Source organism: Seriola aureovittata, chromosome 24 (assembly GCF_021018895.1).
Source record: "Seriola aureovittata isolate HTS-2021-v1 ecotype China chromosome 24, ASM2101889v1, whole genome shotgun sequence".
Lineage (NCBI taxonomy): Eukaryota > Metazoa > Chordata > Actinopteri > Carangiformes > Carangidae > Seriola > Seriola aureovittata.
In genome coordinates, this window is record NC_079387.1 from 9603191 (window position 1) to 9624586 (window position 21396).

Below are 21396 nucleotides of genomic sequence, written 5' to 3' on the forward strand. Positions count from 1 at the left end.
TAAAGTTCAAATATTTGGGTTTTAGATGCAACAAGTGGCTTTTAAAGCGTATTGAATCTTTTATATCTTTCCTATTTCTTTAAACGATTTCTTCAACATAGAAACACAGGACTCAGAATTTAATATAATATATAATAACACTACAACACCCATGAGCCACAGTGGCCGTTCTTGTGGAGAGGAAACCAGTCATGGCTGCAGATCAATTCAAATCTTTCCTGGTTGAATTCGTCCAGAATTTAAAAGTGAATTGATTTGCAGCTGCAGCTTGTGAAGTCAGTTTGTCGGTCTGAAATGCACCTTGGGAGTTGTAGTTAATTTCACCCCTGAAGAACCAGATATTTTCCTGTATTTTCTCTTTCGGTTCATCATGATTTCCGGTCTTATCTGTGGGTTTCCTTTCCTGTCTCTCCCCTCCGCATGTCCCCTCTCTGCCCCCCCCCCCCCCCCCCCGTGTATCGCTGTCTTCCTCTCTGGCCGAGCATGAGCAGAGGCGGCGGCTCGTGTGGGCGCATTAGTCTGTCAGCGGCGAGATGGCTGCGGCTGACAGGCCTCAGGAAGGCAGCGGGAGACAGGTGCTGAAGAGGCCTGACTGACTGATGGCTCAACAGATATGTCCAGAGCCCGAGAGGAGATGAGAGGAAGGGGCCCCTGTTCCACAACAGCCCCCCCCCCCCCCCCCCCCCCCCCCCCCCCCCCCCTGCTTGCTCGCCACATATCTCTCTCTCTTGGGTCTCTGTCGCCGCTCCCTCTCCTGCCGCCACCTGTTGCCGTTTTGCGTCCTCTTGAAACGTAAAGCTTCGCCCTCGGTGCTCTCTTGTCATCGTCTCCTCTCTCATGTCATCGGGCGCTTTCCGTCCCCTCACTCTTTATCCTCCTCTTTATTCCTTTTCCTCACTCTGCCATGCGTCTGTCGTGATGTGAACGCAGCAGCTGCCCCTTCCTCGCTCGTTCTCGACCTCTCCTCTGTGTCACGTCCTCCTCCTCCTCCTCCTCCTCCTCCTCCTCCTCCTCCTCCTCCTCCTCCTCCCTCTTCAGCAGATTCCACGCTGGTCTCTGAGGATGGGTCGGCGTTCCCCGGGGCAGGAATTCGCCCTTGTAGCTCAAAGTTACAAGGAGTAAAAGTGGTTTCACTTGATTTGGAATCAAAGAGTGAAGGGGGGGCGGGGGTGGATGGGGGTGGAGGGGGTGTTGGGTAGGGTGGGGGTTGGCGGCGGGAGCTCCTGTCCCCTGCTTCCTCACTCTTTCTGCAGCCTTTCAAACGAGTGACAGCAAATTGGAAAGGAAGGTACCGGCGTCGCTGCCAAGCGCCGTCCTCGCTCCCCTGCTCTGACCACGACTGTGCCAACGCCGCCGGCTGGCCACTTATTTCATGTACAAAAAAAAACATGAAATTGTTGCCTTTTTGAACACCGCTCGCTCTCTCTCCTCCTCCTCCTCCTCCTCCTCCTCCTCCTCCTGCTCCTGCTGCTGCTGATGTTTGTACGCCACGCGTGGGGCAGTTCCGGATCACTGTCGTCTAATTACACTGATGCCGGGAACAGATGCCGGCACGTGTGTTGGTCACCCATACAGGTGAACACACACCAGAGTGTTACCCTGAAGTGTGTGTGTGTGTGTGTGTGTGTCTTTAAGAGAGTATAATAGAAGAAGAAGAAGAAGAATGAAATGGGGTTGGCTGAGGTTTCCATCCACAGAAGGTTCAGGGTGTTTTTGGCTCCTGTGTCAAACAATCTTCAACTAGCGTCCAAGACACTTACACATATCACTTCCTTGGCTCGGCGGTGGCACCGGATTGGCTGCTCGCTCCTTGGACATCACTTCCTGCCAACACGCCGAGACACCGACTTCTTCACGAGATGCCCAGAGAGCGGCAGTTAACTGAGGGGGAAGGGCGTCGGTGTAATTTCACGCGTTGGACTCGTTTTAGGAATTAGCGAAGAGGCCGCCATGTTTTTGTCTTTATTTATTCACATTCAAGTTCATTTTCTTCAGTGAGAAGTTTTAAAGTTTTTCTGGCTTTAAATTGTCATTTTAATGTATTTCTCGTGATATTTCCTCGATACACCTTCAGCTTTTATTCTTTATTCTTTATTTTAATCCACTGTAAAGTCGTGTGAAGTTTCCTCCTTCACTCTGTTAATTTTGACTATTTAAATGATTATTGAATTTCAAATTTCATATTAGCAGCTGCTCATGTGGAAAATTGGTTCTTTTGATTGGTGTAACTCCAATTATCAAAGCGGCACACAGCGTCCGCACGGGGCCGAGTGGCTGATTTAAAGCTCCTTCATTCAGTCGTAACATCGTTCCTCGCTCCTGGACGCCGCTCTCACCTCACAGACATTTCATATAGATTTGTTTATTGATTAATCTAAATCACGGCTCTTAGATTCTAAATGAACTTCAGTAGAGCTGAAACAGTTTTTCACTATGAAAAGAAACTTTGCGCTCGTTGTGAATCCTGTGTGTCGTCGCTCTGCAGAGTCAGCCCAAACCTTCAGACTGTGGCGGCGTGTAATAACTGAGCCTGACCTCTGCGGCGGTGGCAGCGTGTTGTTTGTCACTGGTATGTGTCACCTGACTGTGGCCGTTATCTGCGTGGAGCTAATCCTGGGGAGCAGCCAGGACGCAGAGGCTGCTTATCACACCCAGAGCCCCTTCAACTCAACCTGGGTCAACACACCCGGACCGCATGTGGTCGCTATATTTGGCTGGGCGGAGCTTATCAGTCACTTTGAATTTACAAAGATCAGCGGCCCGGGTTCGAGTCTCTCTCTCTCTCTCTCTCTCTCTCTCTCTCTCTCTCTCTCTCTCTCTCTCTCTCTCTCTCTCTCTCTCTCTCTCTCTCTCTCTCTCTCTCTCTCTCTCTCTTTCTTTCTTTCTCTCTCTCTCTCTCTCTCTCACTGTGACTCATAATAAAGGCAAAGTGCCCAAAATGAACAATGATCATTGCTTTGAAAAGAATAAATGCATGTTCATTATTTGGCTTCTTAACTCTTACCCATTTCCCATTTGGCTGCGCCCCCCCCCCCCGGCTTTGGCTCGGACGCCTGCATTGACACAGAGCGGTGTCACACAGGTGTGTGGGCTGCTCTGCCAGGTGAACACAGAACAAATTGGTCCACAGACAGTTTGGCGTGCCACGCTGGTTGGCTGTAGTTCTTCAGTGGCCATCCTGCCGCCGCTCTCTCTCTCTCTCTCTCTCTCTCGCTCGCTCTGTGCAAGGTGGAGAACGCGATCACAGCCGCACTCATCCTCAGGTGTTACAGGGACTCGGTGCTCTCTCTCTCTCTCTCTCTCTCAGTCTAATTGGCAGGAGTCTGCCCCGGCTCGCCAGGCATCTCTGCCCTCACAGGACCTCCCCTCCCCTCCCCAACCCCGCCCCTCCCCCATCCTCCCCTCCCATCCTCACTGTTCCAAAAAGCCCGTACCCGTTTCAGGGATCCACGCTGGAAGTCAAATTCCATTAATCAAATCATAGCAGAGCACACTGTTGGAATACCAACGAGCCGCCTGCATGCTAATGAGGCAGGAAGAGGATGTGGGAAGGGGGAGGAAAAGGGAGAAGGTGTATATGTGTGTGTGTGTGTGTGTGTGTGTGTGTGTGTGTGTGTGTGTGTGTGTGTGTGTGTGTGTGTGTGTGTGATCACCCCAGAAGCTTGCTGAAGGGGGAATGAGAAAACGGGCTGGGGGGGGGGAGGGGAGGGGAGGGGAGGGGCTGGTAGACAGAGGCCGGTCTGTTCGAGCCCCTCCCCGGCTGCCCACAGGTCTGCTCGCCTCTGTGTTTCCTGCGTGTTTCAGGACGCTTGTTGTGCCGTTTGTTTAACTCGCATCTTCTTTGCACCTTTTTCCTACACGTCTGCAGCAGCGCCGGCTCGGCGAGAACCAGGTGTTCCCTCACCTTTTGTTCTTGGCTGCAGCGAGTCTTCCACAGTGAATCATGCACGACACAAGCCGAGCGCACACACAGACATATACGCACATTGTTCCTGTGCCAGCATTTCCACACAGTTTTTGGCTTGTGAAGCACTTGTGATTACAGGGTACCGCCTTAATGTGCACGTGAACTTTGAGCGGTTTAAGGTGGATTTTTCTTTCTCAGGTTGTTGAAGTGTTTTCAGTGAGTGTTCAGTACATCACAAGAACACTCGCAAAAACAAGATGAAATCAAAACACTGATTGGTTTTTGTATAACTGAACATCTTTACTTAATTCTTATCCTGTTAATGATTTCCTACATTTCCCATGATGCTTTGAAGCAACTCGGTTGTGCAAGTGGAGAGTCGTGCTACAAGGGTGAGTTGTTTTGCAGCAAAAATTAACACGGGCAGTGACCACAAAGTGGTTTGTGCAGTTGCTGCATTGCATTCTGGTCAATTGAGGCAGTGGAGATGTGTGTTGAGCTTTATCTGGTTAGCCTTTAGCTTACATGTTCCAGGTAAAAGGTTTTTACAGTAGAAGACATGAGAACAAAGAACATGAGGCGAGGCTAACTGATGTGTTTGGTGAATGTAACACTGTTTAGCTAACGTTAGCATCGAAGTTGCTGTGTGTTTAAACTTCCCCTTAATGCAACAAGGAAGTTTACACACACACAGCTCTGTTAGCACCCAGGAGGATAATGCTACACAGTGAATTTGCTAGTTGTCAGTGGGGCTTTTACAACATGACCTGTAACAGCAGGAACCCCAGTGTATTTATTTAACGACACGCTGCTGCATTTTGCTTTTGTGTATTTGCTGTTGGATCTCAGCTTGATCTGGTCTTGTTGTATTTGCTGCTACAGGAACGGGACGGCCGCCGTTCCCTCAGCTCGTACCCAGAGCTGCAGATTATTCAGATGACGACTTTGAAGTAGGATCTCTTGCTTTGTGAGCCCCTCGCTGCTCCTCCTCCCTCCTCCCTCTCCTACAGTACTCCTCCCCAATTAATAATCATAATCAGTGGCAGCCTCTGACTGATGATCGCTCCCATAGGAAAAACCATCGCTGCAGAGATAATATTTAAAGTAATCACGTAATAATGATGGTTGTAATATATTTAAAACCGCCTAATCTCCAGGATGCATTAGATAACATTATGTCAGTCACTCTGTCTGTGCAGGAGGTTGCTGCAGGCTATTCAACATTTGCTTTCTCTTGCTCAGATTCGAACAGTTATAGTTGCTGTTTTGACTTTATGCAGGAAATGGCGTCAACATTCGAAAGGAAGTACAGGAATAGAGGCGGAAAGCACGCAGGTTAACACCCTTTAATCAAAACACGCTGGATGCAATGCAGCTCTGCTGGATGGGAACAGTTTCACTGCTGTCAATCATGCTCACGCCTCCATTGCCCCTGCAGGCAGGATATCCTGCACATTATGCTTATGGATTGTTATTGTGTGAGAAAGCAGCATTCAAGTGTCACTCGAGTTTTGTGTGTCACTTTTAGTTCAGTATTTCTGCGCAACAGATCTTATTTATATGTGTCAGACTTTCATTATCTAAACTTTAACTTATATTAAAGCTGAAAGAAACAAGGGAATGTAGAGAAACATATTTCAAAACAGGGGCCGTTTAACTTCGGCAGAGGTCAAACACACACACAGCAATCTGCACTGAAGTCAACACAAATAACACAAAGGTTTATATGGTCAAAGGCTACACAGACGTAAGGGGGGGGGCAGGAATAAATGGTGCATATCACAGATTAACCTAAATACTATAGTAAGTATTTACAAACAAACTGATTGTCAAACAACAACAACGTTAGCTGTGGAGCTAGCTAGCTAAAGAGCCAGATCTGCCCTCAGGTGTTTGTGCTTTAACACTGGACTTATTTCCGTCAGGTGCCTGGAAATGAATGTTAACGTTGCAATGTTTTTGTAACTAAACAATCAGTAAATGCAGGTTTAAACACTCTGTTGCTTGAGAGTCTCAGAGCAGCACAAAACAAACCCTCCTGCGTTGTGGTGGAAATTAGATTTGTTACACTTCTGTGTAATTGTGCTCATACAAAAGAAGTGATTAACATTAAACAATATGCTCAGAGACAGCAGGAAACTCAATTAGGATTTGGCAAGACAAAGACAAACAGCGTGTGGAAGGATCCTGTTCAGCCGTGCAGCTGAGCGGGAACCACATGACGTCTTTTATTCACACGATGTCCGATATGTTTGTCCAGTAATCTCTGCACAGCGTCTTCAGCGTGTTATATCTATATGAGATCTGATGGTCTTGGCTCTGGGGTCTGTCTGTCTCTCATTTACTCCGGTCGGCCTCGTAACAGCTCCATCACGCAGCATCTGGGAAATTCAGCCGCTCTCGCACAAATTAATCTTGACATATTTTTACATTTTGTGTCTTTTTGCGTCGGCTGTTATTTTGCAGCGTTTCAGTTCAGTGTGTAACAACTGTAAAATACTGTCTGTAGATCTGCTGTGTCCAAGATGTCAGCAGCCGGAGGGGGAAGGAGACAGACGAGGGATTAACTGGGGGGGGGGGGGGGGGGGGGCTGTTGAGCTCTTCTGTGGTAATGGAGCTGCAGAGTGGGCACCCTGCCATGTAGTGATGCTGATGCTGGCGGAGGATGTGGAGACCCACCGCTCATGCCCTGCACAGGATTAGGGGCTGTAAGTGCTGGGGGTCTGTGTGGCTAATGGAGCTCATATGTTAGAGCCTTGTAAAGAGAGTGATGGAGGGGGGGGGCACTGATAGAGAGAGAGAGAGAGAGAGAGAGAGAGAGAGAGAGAGAGAGGGTTGATGTGGGGCAGAGGTCGCATGGGCTTTATAGTCAGTGATTGGAAAATAAAAGGAGGCTGAAACAAAGCGAGTGATTTCTTGAACTTCACACGGGGGGGGGGGGGCAGCTCCGGTCTTATCTGACTCTAACAGCAGCCGCCTGCTGTCACACCGTCCCTGATCTCTTTGTTCGTACATTATCTTCATATACGTTTCTCTCAGTGTCTCTGTTTATTTCTGTCACGTGTTCGTTGTCGACCAAACGGGACGAACGTTAAAGCGAAGGGAAATGTTTTTATAGAGACACGTGAGGCGCAAAAACTCAGCCTGTCAAAATAAAAGCAGAGATATTTTGTGTGTCTCGAAGAGCTTTTTAAAATCTGATGATGTCACAGTGATGTCATCCAGGTTATGTTGGATTGAGTTTTAATACTATGAATTATAACCTGCGATATACAAACTGGGGGACGTGGTGTTTGGACACCAAACAGGAATCCAGTCCAGTATTGAATCCGGAGTCCAATTGGAAAGGTGTTGTCATGGTGCATCATGGGAAATGTAGGCTCTAGTGGAGATTTAGTCAGGATATCTCAGTCTCTGCTGTTTTGATTTGGACAATTTTTTTAGATTCTGTTTCTTTATAAAATGTCAATACGATTTTCCAGTTTATATTTTAATATTTTGTTTTTATGTATTTATTCGTCTGCTGGGAAGATGTGAAACCTCAGTGTGTGTACTGGTTCTTCTTTATGGCGGCATCCGTACAACACTAACCATTTTTTTGATCTTGTCTTTTTTCTCAGGGAGCGAAGCCGCGACCGACACAAGTCCCGCAGTAAAGACAGCCGCTCGGAAAAGTCTGTGACCATCAACACGCCGCCCGCGGAGCCGCTGCTGGGCGACTCGACCGTTCGGGGGGAGCAGGTCCAGGTAGGACCAACACTGCCTTTACCAAGCCACTCACCTTTAAAGCAGAATGACCCACCATCACTGAACGACGCTCACACCAGTTGCTTGATGGAAGCCTCAAATATAAGATACGATAATGTTGTTAGTCTGATTCATCCAGGATCTGCAGCACGGGAGATTTATCAGTCACCAGTCAGAATGAGTTGGAGTGGTAATTGTGTTTATCAGCCTGGGCTGGGACAGGCCATCTGGTACTTCAGGGCAAAAGCCAGCAGGGCCAGTCCACTCCTGGCGAGGCGTGGGCCGTCACTTTCAGGAAATCCATCGCTGACGAATATCTGCTGCAGGATACGGACGCAGCGGGCGGCTCCTCTCGTCAGCACAACTTTGATTTATCCCGTTTAACGGAGGGAAAGTCTGTGTTTCGCCGCAGGGATTGGGTCAAGTGATGATTCGCTGCAGTGCAAGATGGGTAGATTATCACAGTGGCCCCCGCCGTAATGGACCAGGCCAAGCCAAAACAGCAGCTTAGCTGTTTTGTTTTTTTACTGTCAGTCAAAATTCAAACTCTGTTCTCAGAAATCATGCAGACTTTGACGTCTGTGAGTGCAAAATCAAAATATGGATTATGTGATGGATTATTTGATAAAAGAGAAATATAAGGTAGGAAATGGTGGTGTGACATTATGTGGCTGGTGTTTGCGTGTGTGAGCATCAGGTGACTCGTTTAGCTTTAGTCTTCTGTGCTGTCGGAGACAAACTGAGTCTCCTGACGTGTTCGCTTTCATATTATGTTTCCTGGAGTCATATAAAAGGCAGAGCGGCTAAAAGACAGGCTGATCAGATTACACTGTGTTGTGTGTCGGTGGGGGGGGCAGGCTGGCTGCAAGCTGGCATGTTAAGACGTGAAATTCCTGGTAGCAGTCGAAGGATATTGGTCCAACAACAATAACGTGGAGGGAACATTAGTAATAGCCAATTAGCATCGTTGAGCTAAACATTTACGGATCATAAAAGATAATGATCCTTAACCAGAGCAGTAATGTAGTAATAATCTATTCCCCAAAATAAATCAGGGTATAAAGACACTTCCAGGTTCCTGACAGTCCACGCACAACCGGAAAAAATCTTTTCAACAAATAAATCTTCAATCTTTTCTGTGTAAATTCAGCTAGGGAGGTTTAATCCCTCATCGTGTGTGTGTGTGTGTGTGTGTGTGTGTGTGTGTGTGATGTGTTATTAGCAGCGCCTCACTCTTTGTCCAGGAGAAAGCTTCAGGTGTTTTTTGTGGTGCAGTATTTCCTGTTTCTGTCGGCAGGTTTGCAGCAGTGTTATCACTAAACAGTTCATCGCCACCGTCAGTGTGTTTACCTTATCAATACTAAATCAAAGTTTACAATTCTCTCATCAAATAAATCCCTCCATCATAATCACTGTTTATCTTTTATATTGAGCAGCTAATCAACGTTGAGTCTCATAAAATCTGATCATAAAACTCAGTGCTTCCCTTCCCACTAACTGAAGGTGTAACACAACCTTACGCTCCTTTAGAAGTACGGTGGCCCTGAGAGACAGAAGTGTTTGCAGCACACGTGTTGTCACTGTGATCCCTCAGGGCCACCGTACTTGTTTTTGTTTTTTAGTAGAAAACAGCCGCTCAGCTCAGTGGATGACGCCACGTTCAGCCCGGACGTTAACGTGCGTCTCAGGTGATCGCTCCATGTGCGAATAAACATGCATGTGTTGTTGTTGTTTTAGCCGCTCTGACTGTGACAGATGGGTCTGTCGGGTCTGGTTATGAGGAGGGGTTGTTGTGTTTCCAAATAGTGGAATATCTTCAGTTCATTGTGAAGCTGCAGCGCCACTGATTGTGCAGCACGTGTTTGTCTCAGGTGCGTTCACACTCGCTCGCTCACAGTTCAGTAAAGCTTTCATCTACAAGTTCCAGCTCACGCTTCAGACCGGAAGCTCGGTGCGTTTTGATGAGCAGCTGTCAGTCTCCTGAAATCCTTCCACCGTCGCTCAGAAAGCAGCAACTTCTCAAGACTCGCCGCCGCAGAGAGTGGAGTGTGTTTTAATGAAAGTGGAGATTTTAGCGCACACTCAGCCTTGGCTTACCCCACAGTGACCCCTCCTTTTAGCCAAACAACTGTCTGGCACCGTGGCCTTCATCAAGTGTTCGGCTTTAACCCGCTGAAAGGCGAAAGATGACAAACACACACACACACACACACACACGAGCGCAGACGATCCACCGTTCACCGTCGTTTACTGACCTACTTGGCGCAGACTTTCCCTTGTGGCGAGCCTCGTTAGCAGCGCCCGGGTGTGTGTGACTGTGTTGTTTTGTCAGTGTACTGTGTCTAATTTTGCCACATGACAGGATTTGCCACAGAGCGCAGGCATCCTTAGTATTTTCGCTCCTCATGTCTTATTCATGCTGCGGCCTGCAGTGCTGCTGCTGACAGGGCGGGGACTGTTTGGCTTTAGTTTGAGTAATCAGGGCCACCAATACTACTGAGAGAGAGGCTCAGCACAAATCCTTCTCTGTGTGAGCGTGTGTGTGTGTGTGCTTGTTTCTGCTGTCTCACATATGCTCCTGTTTTGTGAGTGTTTTTGTGTGTGTGTGCGTCAGCCTCGTCTCTGAGTCTGACTGCGCCGCTCATTACTCCACTGCTGGGACTTAATCAGGCTTTTGGCTGACGGAGCTTCGCGTCGCTCCGGGCGGGGATGTCCTCACAACCCAGCACAAACGTTTTCTCTCATGGACGTGATGCGTCTGCGATGCTGCACCGCAGGAATTATAACAGAAGAGAAAAAGAGGGGGGGTTTGTTTTTACATGTCAATGCAGAGAATTGTGTGGAGGATTTGTCTGCTGGTGAGAGACGGTGTTTGTGTCTTTCTCTTTTTACTTGCAGCAAATATTCAGGAGATGCAGGAAACATGTGTTTAGGGAAAGTTTGACACTATGAGAAACGTTTTGTAGCTTGATTTCACTTCAAGGTCCCACATTTTACACTCTTCCTGTGTTTTAGTTACGGAGCGGTGGCTGCTTTGTTGTGACATCACAAAGTTCCAGAAGTCCTGACGGCTGGTTTTAAGGCTCAGTTTCTGAATACAGGCTGTGTGCATTTCTCTGTGGACTGAGGCTTTGATACTTTCACAGTATTAATATAGAAGCTAGAGCTGATCTATAATCACACTACACATGGACAGAGACCTTTACACTGGATGAGACCTTTAATATAAGGCTGGAGCCAGCAGCCAGGTAGCTTAGCTTAGCACAAAGACTGGAAGCAGGGGGAAACAGTTAGCCTGGCTCTGCCCAAAGGCAACAAAACGCGTGTAACAAAACGTGCTGCTGTTTCTATTTGGATAGCTCTCTGTTTCTAGACTTTATGCTAAGCTAAGCTAATCAGCTGCATATTTAACATACCGACATGAGAGCGGCATCAATGAAGTGTCTCATAAAACCCCGAAGCTTCACAGCTTTCGTCTCTAGGATTGCTCGATACGTTTGAACAGAACACTCGCTCCATTTTCAGGAGGCAGGCCAAAGCTCCAGGCCGTGTGTTCAGGCATGAATGTGGAAAACACACTCCGGATCTCTAAGGCGGGAACCGCTGGTATCAGTCGATGTCTGCTTTATTCTGCTGGCTGGATGTTTGTGAAGGACAATGGAGGTGAGTGTAGCCTGGGCCGAGGTATGGCGGCCTGACACTAAATCACCTGAGTAATAAGGACAGTTTATCCTGCTGTTATTGTCGTATGTAACCGGATATCGGAGTGGATGGTGAGAGGTGGATTGGAGTCGCTCAGGTCAACGAAGCGTGCCAGCTTTTTGCGGCTTTAGGAGTGTGTTAGTGGAGTGGCATTATATGAGGTGTCAAACAGGAGAAATGTGATATGTTCGCACCGCGAGGCGTTCTTTTGGAGTCGGCATCTTCCCGTCCCAAAGGAAGGGAGAGAGAGAGAAAGTGGAGCTGGGATTATTTTTCTGCAGATTAGAGAAAGACCCTCGTGTGATTTGTGATGTGGCGGATCAGTGCGTTTTCTCCATCCTGCCTCCTGCACACTGTGTTCCTGCTTCACCCATTCTTATGTTCACTTGGCGTCGGGTGTCTCCTGCAGGGAAACACAATATGCAATTTACATTTACATGCGACCGCGTGGCGTTTGTCACTTGCATTCAAATTTAGGACGTTTAACTCTTTAACTCTTTCACTCTTTCTTCTTACAGTTTGTATGTCAGACTGAGTTTTTGTTGTGTGTCTATAATGTTTATCACACACATCATGTTGGGTCACTATTATTATTATTATTAGTAGTAGTAGTATTTATTATATAAAGTTCTATATTTGTCATGATCTGCCCCTAAAATAACTGTTGTACTTATCATTTCCTGTTTTATTTTGAAATTACCTTCCTTGTGTCATGTTACCTCCCTCGCGTCACATGTCACATGGTTTTTAGTGTCTCTCTGTGAGATTTTGTAGAAGACTTGCAGGGTCACTATTTGCAAGACTAGATTCCTTTTGAGATTATTTCCCATCATGCTCCTGGTGGAAATTTACAGGAAGAAAAACAGTTGTTGTGTTTTTGTTTTCCTGGACTCTTGTGCTCCTTAAAGTGAGTGTGTTTGGACTTTGTGTTGATGATTTCCTGTTTATTTTGAAATAATTTTCCCTGTGTGCCATTACCTCTGCCTCCCTCGTGTATTTAATAACGACCTTACACCAAACGACTCACATTCTTGCCTCTGTTCTCACTATCAAGTGGATTTGCTACTTCCTGTTTCCTGTGTCTTTGAACGTCACTATGTGCGTGAGCCGAGATGAAAAAGAAGATTTTATAAAACGAGTGTGTGATGGTGAAATGTTTTTACAGCAGCGTCGGCTAAATTCAGCTGCACCTTCCTTTTTCTTCCCCGACTCCCAAAATTCGCATCCCCAACCTCCCGGTGCTTCACCTTCCTCTCACCCTCCCTGCAGCTCAATTCATCCCAGCCAATTAAACGCAGCTGCTTTGTGATCTCAGCTGCTCGCCAACTTAGAGCCGGATCCTCGGTGCGAGTAGCAGCGGCACCGCTCTTGGCGTTTTTCTTGGTGAAACCATGGCGCAGGTAGCGCCGCCGCCCCAGACTCCGCAGGGCGCCCGGGCCGCCGTGTCGGCTCTCTGGAAGAGGCAGAGCACTTGTGTTCATGTTTGGGATTTCTTCCCTGTGGTGAGTGTCTCCTGGTTCAGACTCCTGGGAGACAGAGTGGTTATGTTTGTGTGTGTGTGTGTGTGTGTGTGTGTGTGTGTGTGTGTGTGCTTGTTGAACGCTGTGTGCCAACGCCAGGCTGCGAGCTCTGTGGGTGGGCAAAGCAGGAGAGAGAAAGAAACACTTTACCATGGTAGATTTCTTGTTGTGTGTGTGTGTGTGTGTTATTAGTGAGTCGACAGGAGTCAGTAAGAGAGAAAATGGGGAACGACGTGCAGCAAAGGTCGCCTGCTGCCGGACAGACTCAAAGAGAGGAAGTTTTGCTTCATGGTCACCACCTTATTCTCAAGTTTTTTTATCTGCCGGGACGAACTTTGTGGCTAAAGACTCGTGGGAAAAGTCAGTACCGTCAGAGACTTCTGGCACCACTTCAGTGTTTCAGGTCAGTTTCCTGTTTGTCTTCTGTTGGACTGCGGTGTTTCGATATCTTACATGACATCGTGATTTCAAAACGCCGCTCGCCATCATTCCAAAAATAATAGTTTAAAGGCCCAGCAGGAAGTGACTCAGTGATATTATTCTGGTGCATCTGCAGACGTGACGCAGCTTTAAGGACTCAGCTTTTTTTATTGTCAACAAAGTCAAACTTTAAATCTCTAAATGTTTTTAAAATATTTAGATAAAAAAAAAAAGATTTCCTTAAACATCTGATCTATTGAGTTTTTAGCAAATATTTCTCGAACAGGACGAAAGAGAGGAGCGTTTGTTGGGGACTATTTTCAGCGTGTGGATTAATACACATTTGGTGCTGGTGAGAAATTAGATCCGTCAGGCTTCGATACTTTTCTATTAGGAATTCATGCTTTAGTTTTTTTTTTTACTTGGGGTTTGTTGACATCAACAGAGTTATCTTTGATGTGACGCGCTGTCAGGACGTCGTGTTCCACTGAGGGTTGGATGGACAGGTTTTGTCCTCGCTTGCTCACACACACACACACACACACACACACACACACACACACACACGGAGCAGTGATACACAGCGACGCCACAGTGCTCAGTGAGTCGGAAGCAATGGACGGAGAGTGGCGCTGAGGCAAGGGACAGCAGAGAATGAGAGGAGATGGAGAGAGGATGCCTTCAGGGAGAGATGGATAAAAGGAGTGGAGGAGGAGGATGAGGAGGAGGAGGAGGAGGAGGAGGAGGAGGAGGAGGAGGATGACCACGATGTCACCTTGTTTGTTTGTCATTAGTTTACTCCGTGGACTCAGATGTTTACGTATTACCCTCTTTTACTCCTCTTCTCCTTCCACTTCCATCCTCACTGTTGTCATGACGTCCCTAACCACCACCCCCTCCCTCCTTCAACTCCTCTTCCTCTCACCCGCTCCCACACTCCCTCGCTCTCCGCCTTCCTCCATAAAGCCCCTTACATTATGTGGCAAGTGAGCACGCTCAGTCCCATACAATACCTCCTGAGGCATGATGGGAGAGATTTCTATATAAAGACGGATAGAGCGGGGGCTGGGCTGTGGATCAGCAGAAAGTCAGGGAGGTCACTCACACACACTCTCACACACACTCTGTGATGGATCAGGGGAAGGGGATGATGCGTTGTGCGAGCTGAGCTGAGTTCGGCGCTTGAGCATCTCTCCACATGCAGTCGCCAACGGTGATGGAGGTGGGAAACGAGGCGCTGGAGGTTTGTGAGACGGTGGAGGAGGTAAAGGACGTGATTGTCACCACCACAGAAGAAGACTCTAATACTTACTCGCCTCCGGTGGCCGGCAGCTCACCAGGGACCAAACCGAGCCAGGTAAAAGCGACGGATCCGACTGGCTGACGTAAAGGATGTTACCATGGAAACAAAAGTTCTTACTCTACGTTAACAAATGAGGACGTTTAGCCTCGTGCTCACTGTTGCTTTTATGTTTGGATCATTAGTGTGACCCAGGGTGCAGGACTACGGTGTGTAGGTGTTTACATAGCACACAAAGTTGTTGTCATGGCGATCTCAGACTTTTCTCTTTATTTATTATCCATTATATCTACGTCAGGAAGATTCGTGTCTCATTCAGTTTCTTCTTGTTTCTGCTTTTGGCTGCTGAAACGCGCCTCGTCTCTTCTCCTCGCCGCGGTCGTTTGGAATCTCGTCATCTGTTTCGTGGTTGCGTTCACGTTGTCTCATGAGTGTTTCTTCACTTCAGTGCAGCTCCAGGAAAACACGAGGGCTTGGTTTTGCCTCCAGGTTCGCCAGAGCGGTTCTTCCTAACACGGTTTGCTGGGTGGTTTAACTGTCTCCTTCTGATCTGGGTTGTTGGGTGGAGCGGAGCGGAGCTGCTCTTATTCTTTCTTCTTTCTCACTTTGCCACTGCATGAACATCTGGAAGGCAGGTGCCTTTTTAGGTCTCTCTTTTTCTTAAGATGTGGTTATAGTTGCATCACAGAACGGCAACGCAGCTAAACCAGTGTAACTTAACAGCCTCGAAACTAGTAACCAACCGTCTGAGTCGCAACAAAGATCTAATGAAAGTCACGTCTCCTCAGGTTTTACTCAGATCGATCCAGGTCACCAACCGTTGCGCCGTCAGAGGGTTTAAAGCTCAACACCTGGAATGTGAAATAGTTCAGTAAAGCATCGTAACCAATGAATGAAAGTGGGAGGTTAGATCGCTGTAACAACACGCAGAGAGCGGTGACGGCCAAGCGCCGTAGCTCAGGGCTGTTGATGTGCTGATTGACAGATAGATCCAAGCAGTGTGTGTTTGTGTGTGTGTGTGTGTGCACTTGCAACTGAAAGGGTTTATGTTCTCACTCACAAATTTCACAATAAAAGCTATGTATTATTTATTACAGCGTAAAGTGGGCCTGAGCTCCACAGGTCGTGTGCAGCTCAGCTCTTCCCTTCTGGGACGTGTTTCGGAAGAATTAGATAAATATATCCACGTACGATATATATAATAATACATCACCTGCAGCAGTGATGGGATAGTTTAATGTGATGAGGTGAAATCTTTCCTTTTACTTTTAAAAAAAACTAAATATAACATGTTTTTTTTTTTATAATCTCACTGGATAAAATAAGATTTAGAAAGTGCACGGTTTGGTGGATCCTCCTCTGACTGACTCTTCCCGCTCTGATTACATGTGATTAATCATGTGATCACTGACTGATTGATAAATATTCTTCATGCTTCAACAGACCCAGGTTTCTGCATCAGCTCTCGCTGTCAGAGAACATGACACTTGGACCAGATTCTGTGTTTCGCTAAATTATAAGTTGTGTCTGCCCTTCACGGTTAACTGACGTTTCCGTGCGTGATCCGTTTCAACCATACTACAATTTTCCCTCTTCATGAGGCGCTGCTCAGCTGTCAGTCTTCTCATTGTCTCGCAGTCGCGCGTCGATCCCGCGAATTAGTCGAGCAAACTTTGTCAAGTGCTTCCCTTCCTTGTCATGACAAGTTCTTGGCAGCCTCGCACGCGGTCCGCAGTCTGAACAAAGGCGGTTTTTAAATGGTTGTGAAGAGGTCTGTGGTAATGCATGCCTGCTATATTTTAACACACACTCTGCCTCCCAGGAGTGAGTAGAGTGCACTTGTTCCTGTGCTGAGCGAAGGAGGGGGGGGGGGGACTTTATTTGTTTGCAGGCCACTTATAGCTGAACAACAGCAAACAGGCTTTTAGTGGATGTTTGATTTACTGTGAGAGACAATAGCTGTTATTTAGACTCTGCAGAAAATATTCCCTTGAAAGCTTTGTAAATGCACGTTGGCCCACATGGCATGCTACTGTGTGTAGCCAGCATGCTATATATATCTGCACATCCTGTGCTGATATCAGACTTAGTGCTCAGCTGTTTGTGCTGTTCAGTGGACAGAAACAAGGCTCAGGGATCAGGTTATTAGTGAGCCGGCAGCCTGAACTTATTGTAGTTTGAATGTGCAAAATATGCAAATTACTCTGATTTCAACCGAGCGCCAGAGCTGACTGGGAACGCCAGGAACTGCAGAATGATTTATCATAAAAACAAGAAAATCCTGCAGGTCTTTTGAGTGAGAGCCAACACCATGAGAAAAATCCCGACAGGCAATCCTGTAATGCAACATGATGCATCCAGACAAGTGCCTGTGTGCGGTTCAGATGTCGCGGGATGTGTTCAAAGCTCAGCAGCTACTGTATCATGTTGCGGCCGTTAGTTTGCAGCCTCGCCAACATTTTCCTCAAAGAAATACTTTGAATGCACATTCTGCATCTTATCAAACCGCGCTCTCTCTCTCTCTCTCTCTCTCTCTCTCTCTCTCTCTCTCTCTCTCTCTCCACGCTTTCGAAACAGGCGTTTTTAAAGCTGCTGTAACTTTTGCCGGGTGGAAAGAGATGAAGGAGGTGATTTGGCTGCACATGTTGCTGGTTATGGACGCCTGCCTCGGTGCTAAACTACTGCTCTTTTTAGACACAGTATTTTTTTTTTTTCGTTGCTTTGCTTTCCTGACTATTGATGCGTTTCATGCTCGTTTTAGTTTTATGTTTTGCAGGTGACAGTTGCCAGTTGTGTGCTTTGAGGCAAAACTGGAGGAGTGGCAACATTTTAATGGTCCCATATTGTATGACACGAGATGTCCATGTGTAGTGTGATTATAGATCAGCTCTAGCTTCTATATTAATACTGTGAAAGTATCAAAGCCTCAGTCCACAGAGAAATGCACACAGCCTGTATTCAGAAACTGAGCCTTAAAACCAGCCGTCAGGACTTCTGGAACTTTGTGATGTCACAACAAAGCAGTCACAAGCCCCGCCCACCTGGACCCACCATCCAAACCTTGCAGGATTTGGTTTCTGTGTTTTACCTGAAATCTTCTATATTTTTATCAGGTTATTAGAAGACAGTCAGCCAATCAGAAAAGAGGCTGACTGTTGGTTAGCTTAGCTTAGCATAAAGCCTGGGAATATTCTTTATGTACTAATTAATACATTATAGTCAACATGTTAATCAATGAGTTTTAGAAGTATTGATAGATTTTTATGCTTTACAATTTCATATAAAATTCAAGTATAAACAACTATATTCTTGTCCTGTAATAAATTCTATCCTGGTCAAAGATCCTAAAATTTACGATGTGAAATTCAAATCTGAATATCCGAGATACCAAGGATGAGCAACTGAGCCTGAAGGGAATCGATCAGACCTCTGGCCTATCAGGTTACGTCCTGTCAGTCATGTGATTCCGAGCTGTGAGCAGCTGGTTACGGTCAAACTTTTGACTTCCTCGCATGCCGAAGCAGACTGTGGAATGCGGTATATTTTTAATCGCCACGCTAAAACCAAAATACAAGGGCATCGAGCGGCGGCATCGAGCGGCGGCATCGAGCGGGAGCAGCTGGTGCGGCAACTGACACTAGAGTAAAATGTGGCGATTTAAGACTTTTATTTGCTTCCATATTAGGAGTGGGTTTTGCACTTGCCGGTAAAACGAATAAGCAGAAGACGATGACCTGTGATTGGTCGGATCAAGTTGCACTCCCTTATCTTCCCCTTTACAGTGCGAAGCTCCCGCTCCTCGTGGTCACCGCTCTCTGTCACGGTGAACGAAAGAGCAAGAAAGCAGAAATTTATTTGCGCAGCAGGAATCTCCGATCAGCAATGAGAGGAAGTTAGCTTAAGGGCAAATCCAGTCCTGCCATGCAACTCGTCAGACATCCATGTTGGTGCTGTCAACAGATAAAAACCAATCGATGGAGGGACTGACACATGAACCCAGCTTTACTCTCATCATGTCATCTCTGTAGCTTTATGAATGAAGCCTGATTTGCTTCTTGCATTTAGTAACTATTGGAAAAATGTGATAAAAATCGCTCCCTAAAGGACGAGAGGAATATTTTCATCAGAGAAATAAAGCATTGTTCATTTTTATCCGCCCTTTATCCACCGTTTCCCGTCTGTTCTCCTCTGCTCTCTCGTCTTGCTTAGTGCGATGTGAAGAACACGTCACATCGGATGTTTTCCGTTATTCAGCTGTTTAGTTTGTGCAGGAACGCCTCAGCTCCTCCCAGCACCGATGAGTTCCTGGTAAAAACAAAACCTCGTCTGGGTTGAATAAATCACTGCAGCCGCAGAACGAGAGTCGACCTGACAGGTGTTAAGTCGAAGTGCGTATTTTTGTGATGCGTCCGTGGTTGTGAGTGGAGGATTTCACATGTTGGTTTGTCCGTGAACTAATCATCCCTGGTCCTTGAACTGCGACTGGCCCTCGCTTCCCCTCCCTCTCTGGATCAATCCCTCTCCTCTCTTTAATTGGCTGTCTTGTTATCCCACATTGATGTCGTGCTCTTGCCTTGTTCTCCCTCCTTTTTTCCTCCTCTGTGTTTCACCTATTTTCATGTGATAAATGGGACTGGGACTCCTGCAAGGCTGCTGGTCCTGAACCAGATCAGCCTGTGGTGATTGGTTAATCCCATGGAGGAAATGTGGGTCACTAATGTCTATTTTTAGTCGTGTCGGCAGAGGGAAAGTCCAGGTACAGTAGTAAGGATCCAACAACAACAGTGTCCTGAATTTTATTAGCACTGAGCCAGACAGGGTGAAACGTACTGTACATTACATTTAAAGCTCCTCCAGTGTAAAGGTCTGTGTCCATGTGTAGTGTGATTATAGATCAGCTCTAGCTTCTGTATTAATACTGTGAAAGTATCAAAGCCTCAGTCCACAGAGAAATGCACACAGCCTGTATTCAGAAACTGAGCCTTAAAACCAGCCGTCAGGACTTCCTGTAACTTTGTGATGTCACAACAAAGCAGTCACCAAGCCCCGCCCACCTGGACCCAATATCCAAAACTTGCAGGATTTGGTTTCTAAGAGTGTTTTCCCTAAAATCTGCTATATTTTTTTGGATCACTCTGTGGATCACTCTTGTTACCAAAGCTCCAGAGAGAAACCAGAACCAGAACACAATTAGCTTAGCTTAGCAAGAAGACTTGACACTGTTCAGTGACGGGTAACAATCCTCCAAAGCTTATTTATTAGCATATTATATCTGAGGTGTAAACAACAAGTAGTGGTTTTATGAGGCGGTTATATGCAGAACTATTTCTTGACGGGGCATGGCGACTTTTTGGAGTCTTAGTTTGTTGCCTGGCAACCTCATAGAGATGTAGAGTCTTTTATGCTAACGCTTCATGCTGAGCTAAGCTAATCGTCTCCTGCCTGTAGCTTCATGTTTGGTTTGTTTTTAGCTTGATTTAAGTTCTGGAAACAAAGCCATGAAACAGCCTTAAATCTTTTTTATTTATTTTTTTATTTTTGATTAATTGACCGTAAATTGGTTACATGTAGAATGTCACAAGTTCATAATCTTAAAATGCAAATTAAAAGATCTGAGAAACTGAAACCAGTGATATTTGTTTAAACGACTAGACAACAGTCTGTTAAAACTAAAGCTCTGGGTGTCACATCACTTAATTTATGTATTGTATTCGGAGCCACAGTCGGAGCATGTCGTGTAACGATGGCGATAGAGATCTCTAAAGAGTCCTCGAGCAGTGTGTGATTCAGACGTATGAAACAAGGGCGATGAGTGATGAGCGCTGAGAAGCGATGATTCATGTCTCCCTGGGGTTTTTTCTCAAGGTAGACTGTGGTCAGAGAGACACTCTTCCTTACAAATAATGCCTATTGATCTCCTTCCTCACACACACACACACACACACACTCGCCTGTCTTCAGCAGCTAGACGGTGGTCAGACAGGATTAAGACTAGAGGATCTGTCAGCTGTGCAGCGGGGAAGATGCTCGGAGCTCCACACCATGAGGATCACATCTGCTATATTTACTCAAATGTTTCAAAACATCTTACATACTTTGTTTTAACAAGCATCTCCTGTGTTGCTCGGTAACCGCTTAGCTATGTTAGGCATCTCTATGTAACTGAGGCTTGTGGCTTTTGTGGAGCACTTATCTCTGCTATTACACAAAGAAAAATGATGAGGTTTTGCTTACTTTTGTTCCCTGTAGAGGATAATGGCTTCATGTGAGTAAAATAAAAAAGCCTGTTGCATGGGTCTGTGTGGAGAAGCCGAGGGCCTCTTCAGTCAGCCTCCCTTTCATTATTAATGAAGCGGCTCTACCTGCTCTGTTCCAGGAGCAATCTCCACTCCAATTGAGTGGACTGGAATATGTATTATTTATGATTGTTTGGATGTTGCATCATGTTGTTTGGACTATATTCTGTCAGATGCAATTTATCGCTTCTATTTCTCAAGTGAAAGACATGAACTCGGTGTTTCTGTTGAACTGTAGTAAATATGCAGCACGTTAGTTGCCATTTTTAGGAGATTTGGAGTGAAAATTTGAATATTCATCATTTTGTATAATGCATGTAACATTTAATGTTAGAAAGTAAATATATATACACACACACATTTGTACCCACAACATTGGTAATACGTGGACACCACCCTACACACACACACATACACACACACACTCAAACACATTTTGTGCACTTTCTGGAGTGGTGTTTTCCAGAGGACAGGTCTGCCCCTCTGCAGATAAATGTCAGGGTG

The 21396-nt window shown here is 46.3% G+C and overlaps 1 protein-coding gene across 4 annotated transcripts in view; it reads left to right on the forward strand.

Annotated features, from left to right (window-relative positions):
• The window catches only part of LOC130165539 (vang-like protein 1), a 45809-nt gene that overhangs the window by 10263 nt on the left and 14150 nt on the right, over positions 1–21396 (forward strand). For 3 of the 4 annotated variants that reach the window (XM_056370883.1, XM_056370885.1, XM_056370884.1), the window contains exon 3: positions 7528–7654. In XM_056370883.1, coding sequence (XP_056226858.1) covers positions 7528–7654 — 127 coding nt within the window. Of the gene's footprint in view, positions 1–7527; positions 7655–14266; positions 14654–21396 lie in introns of those variants that run through there. The other variant, XM_056370886.1, reaches the window with a different exon arrangement.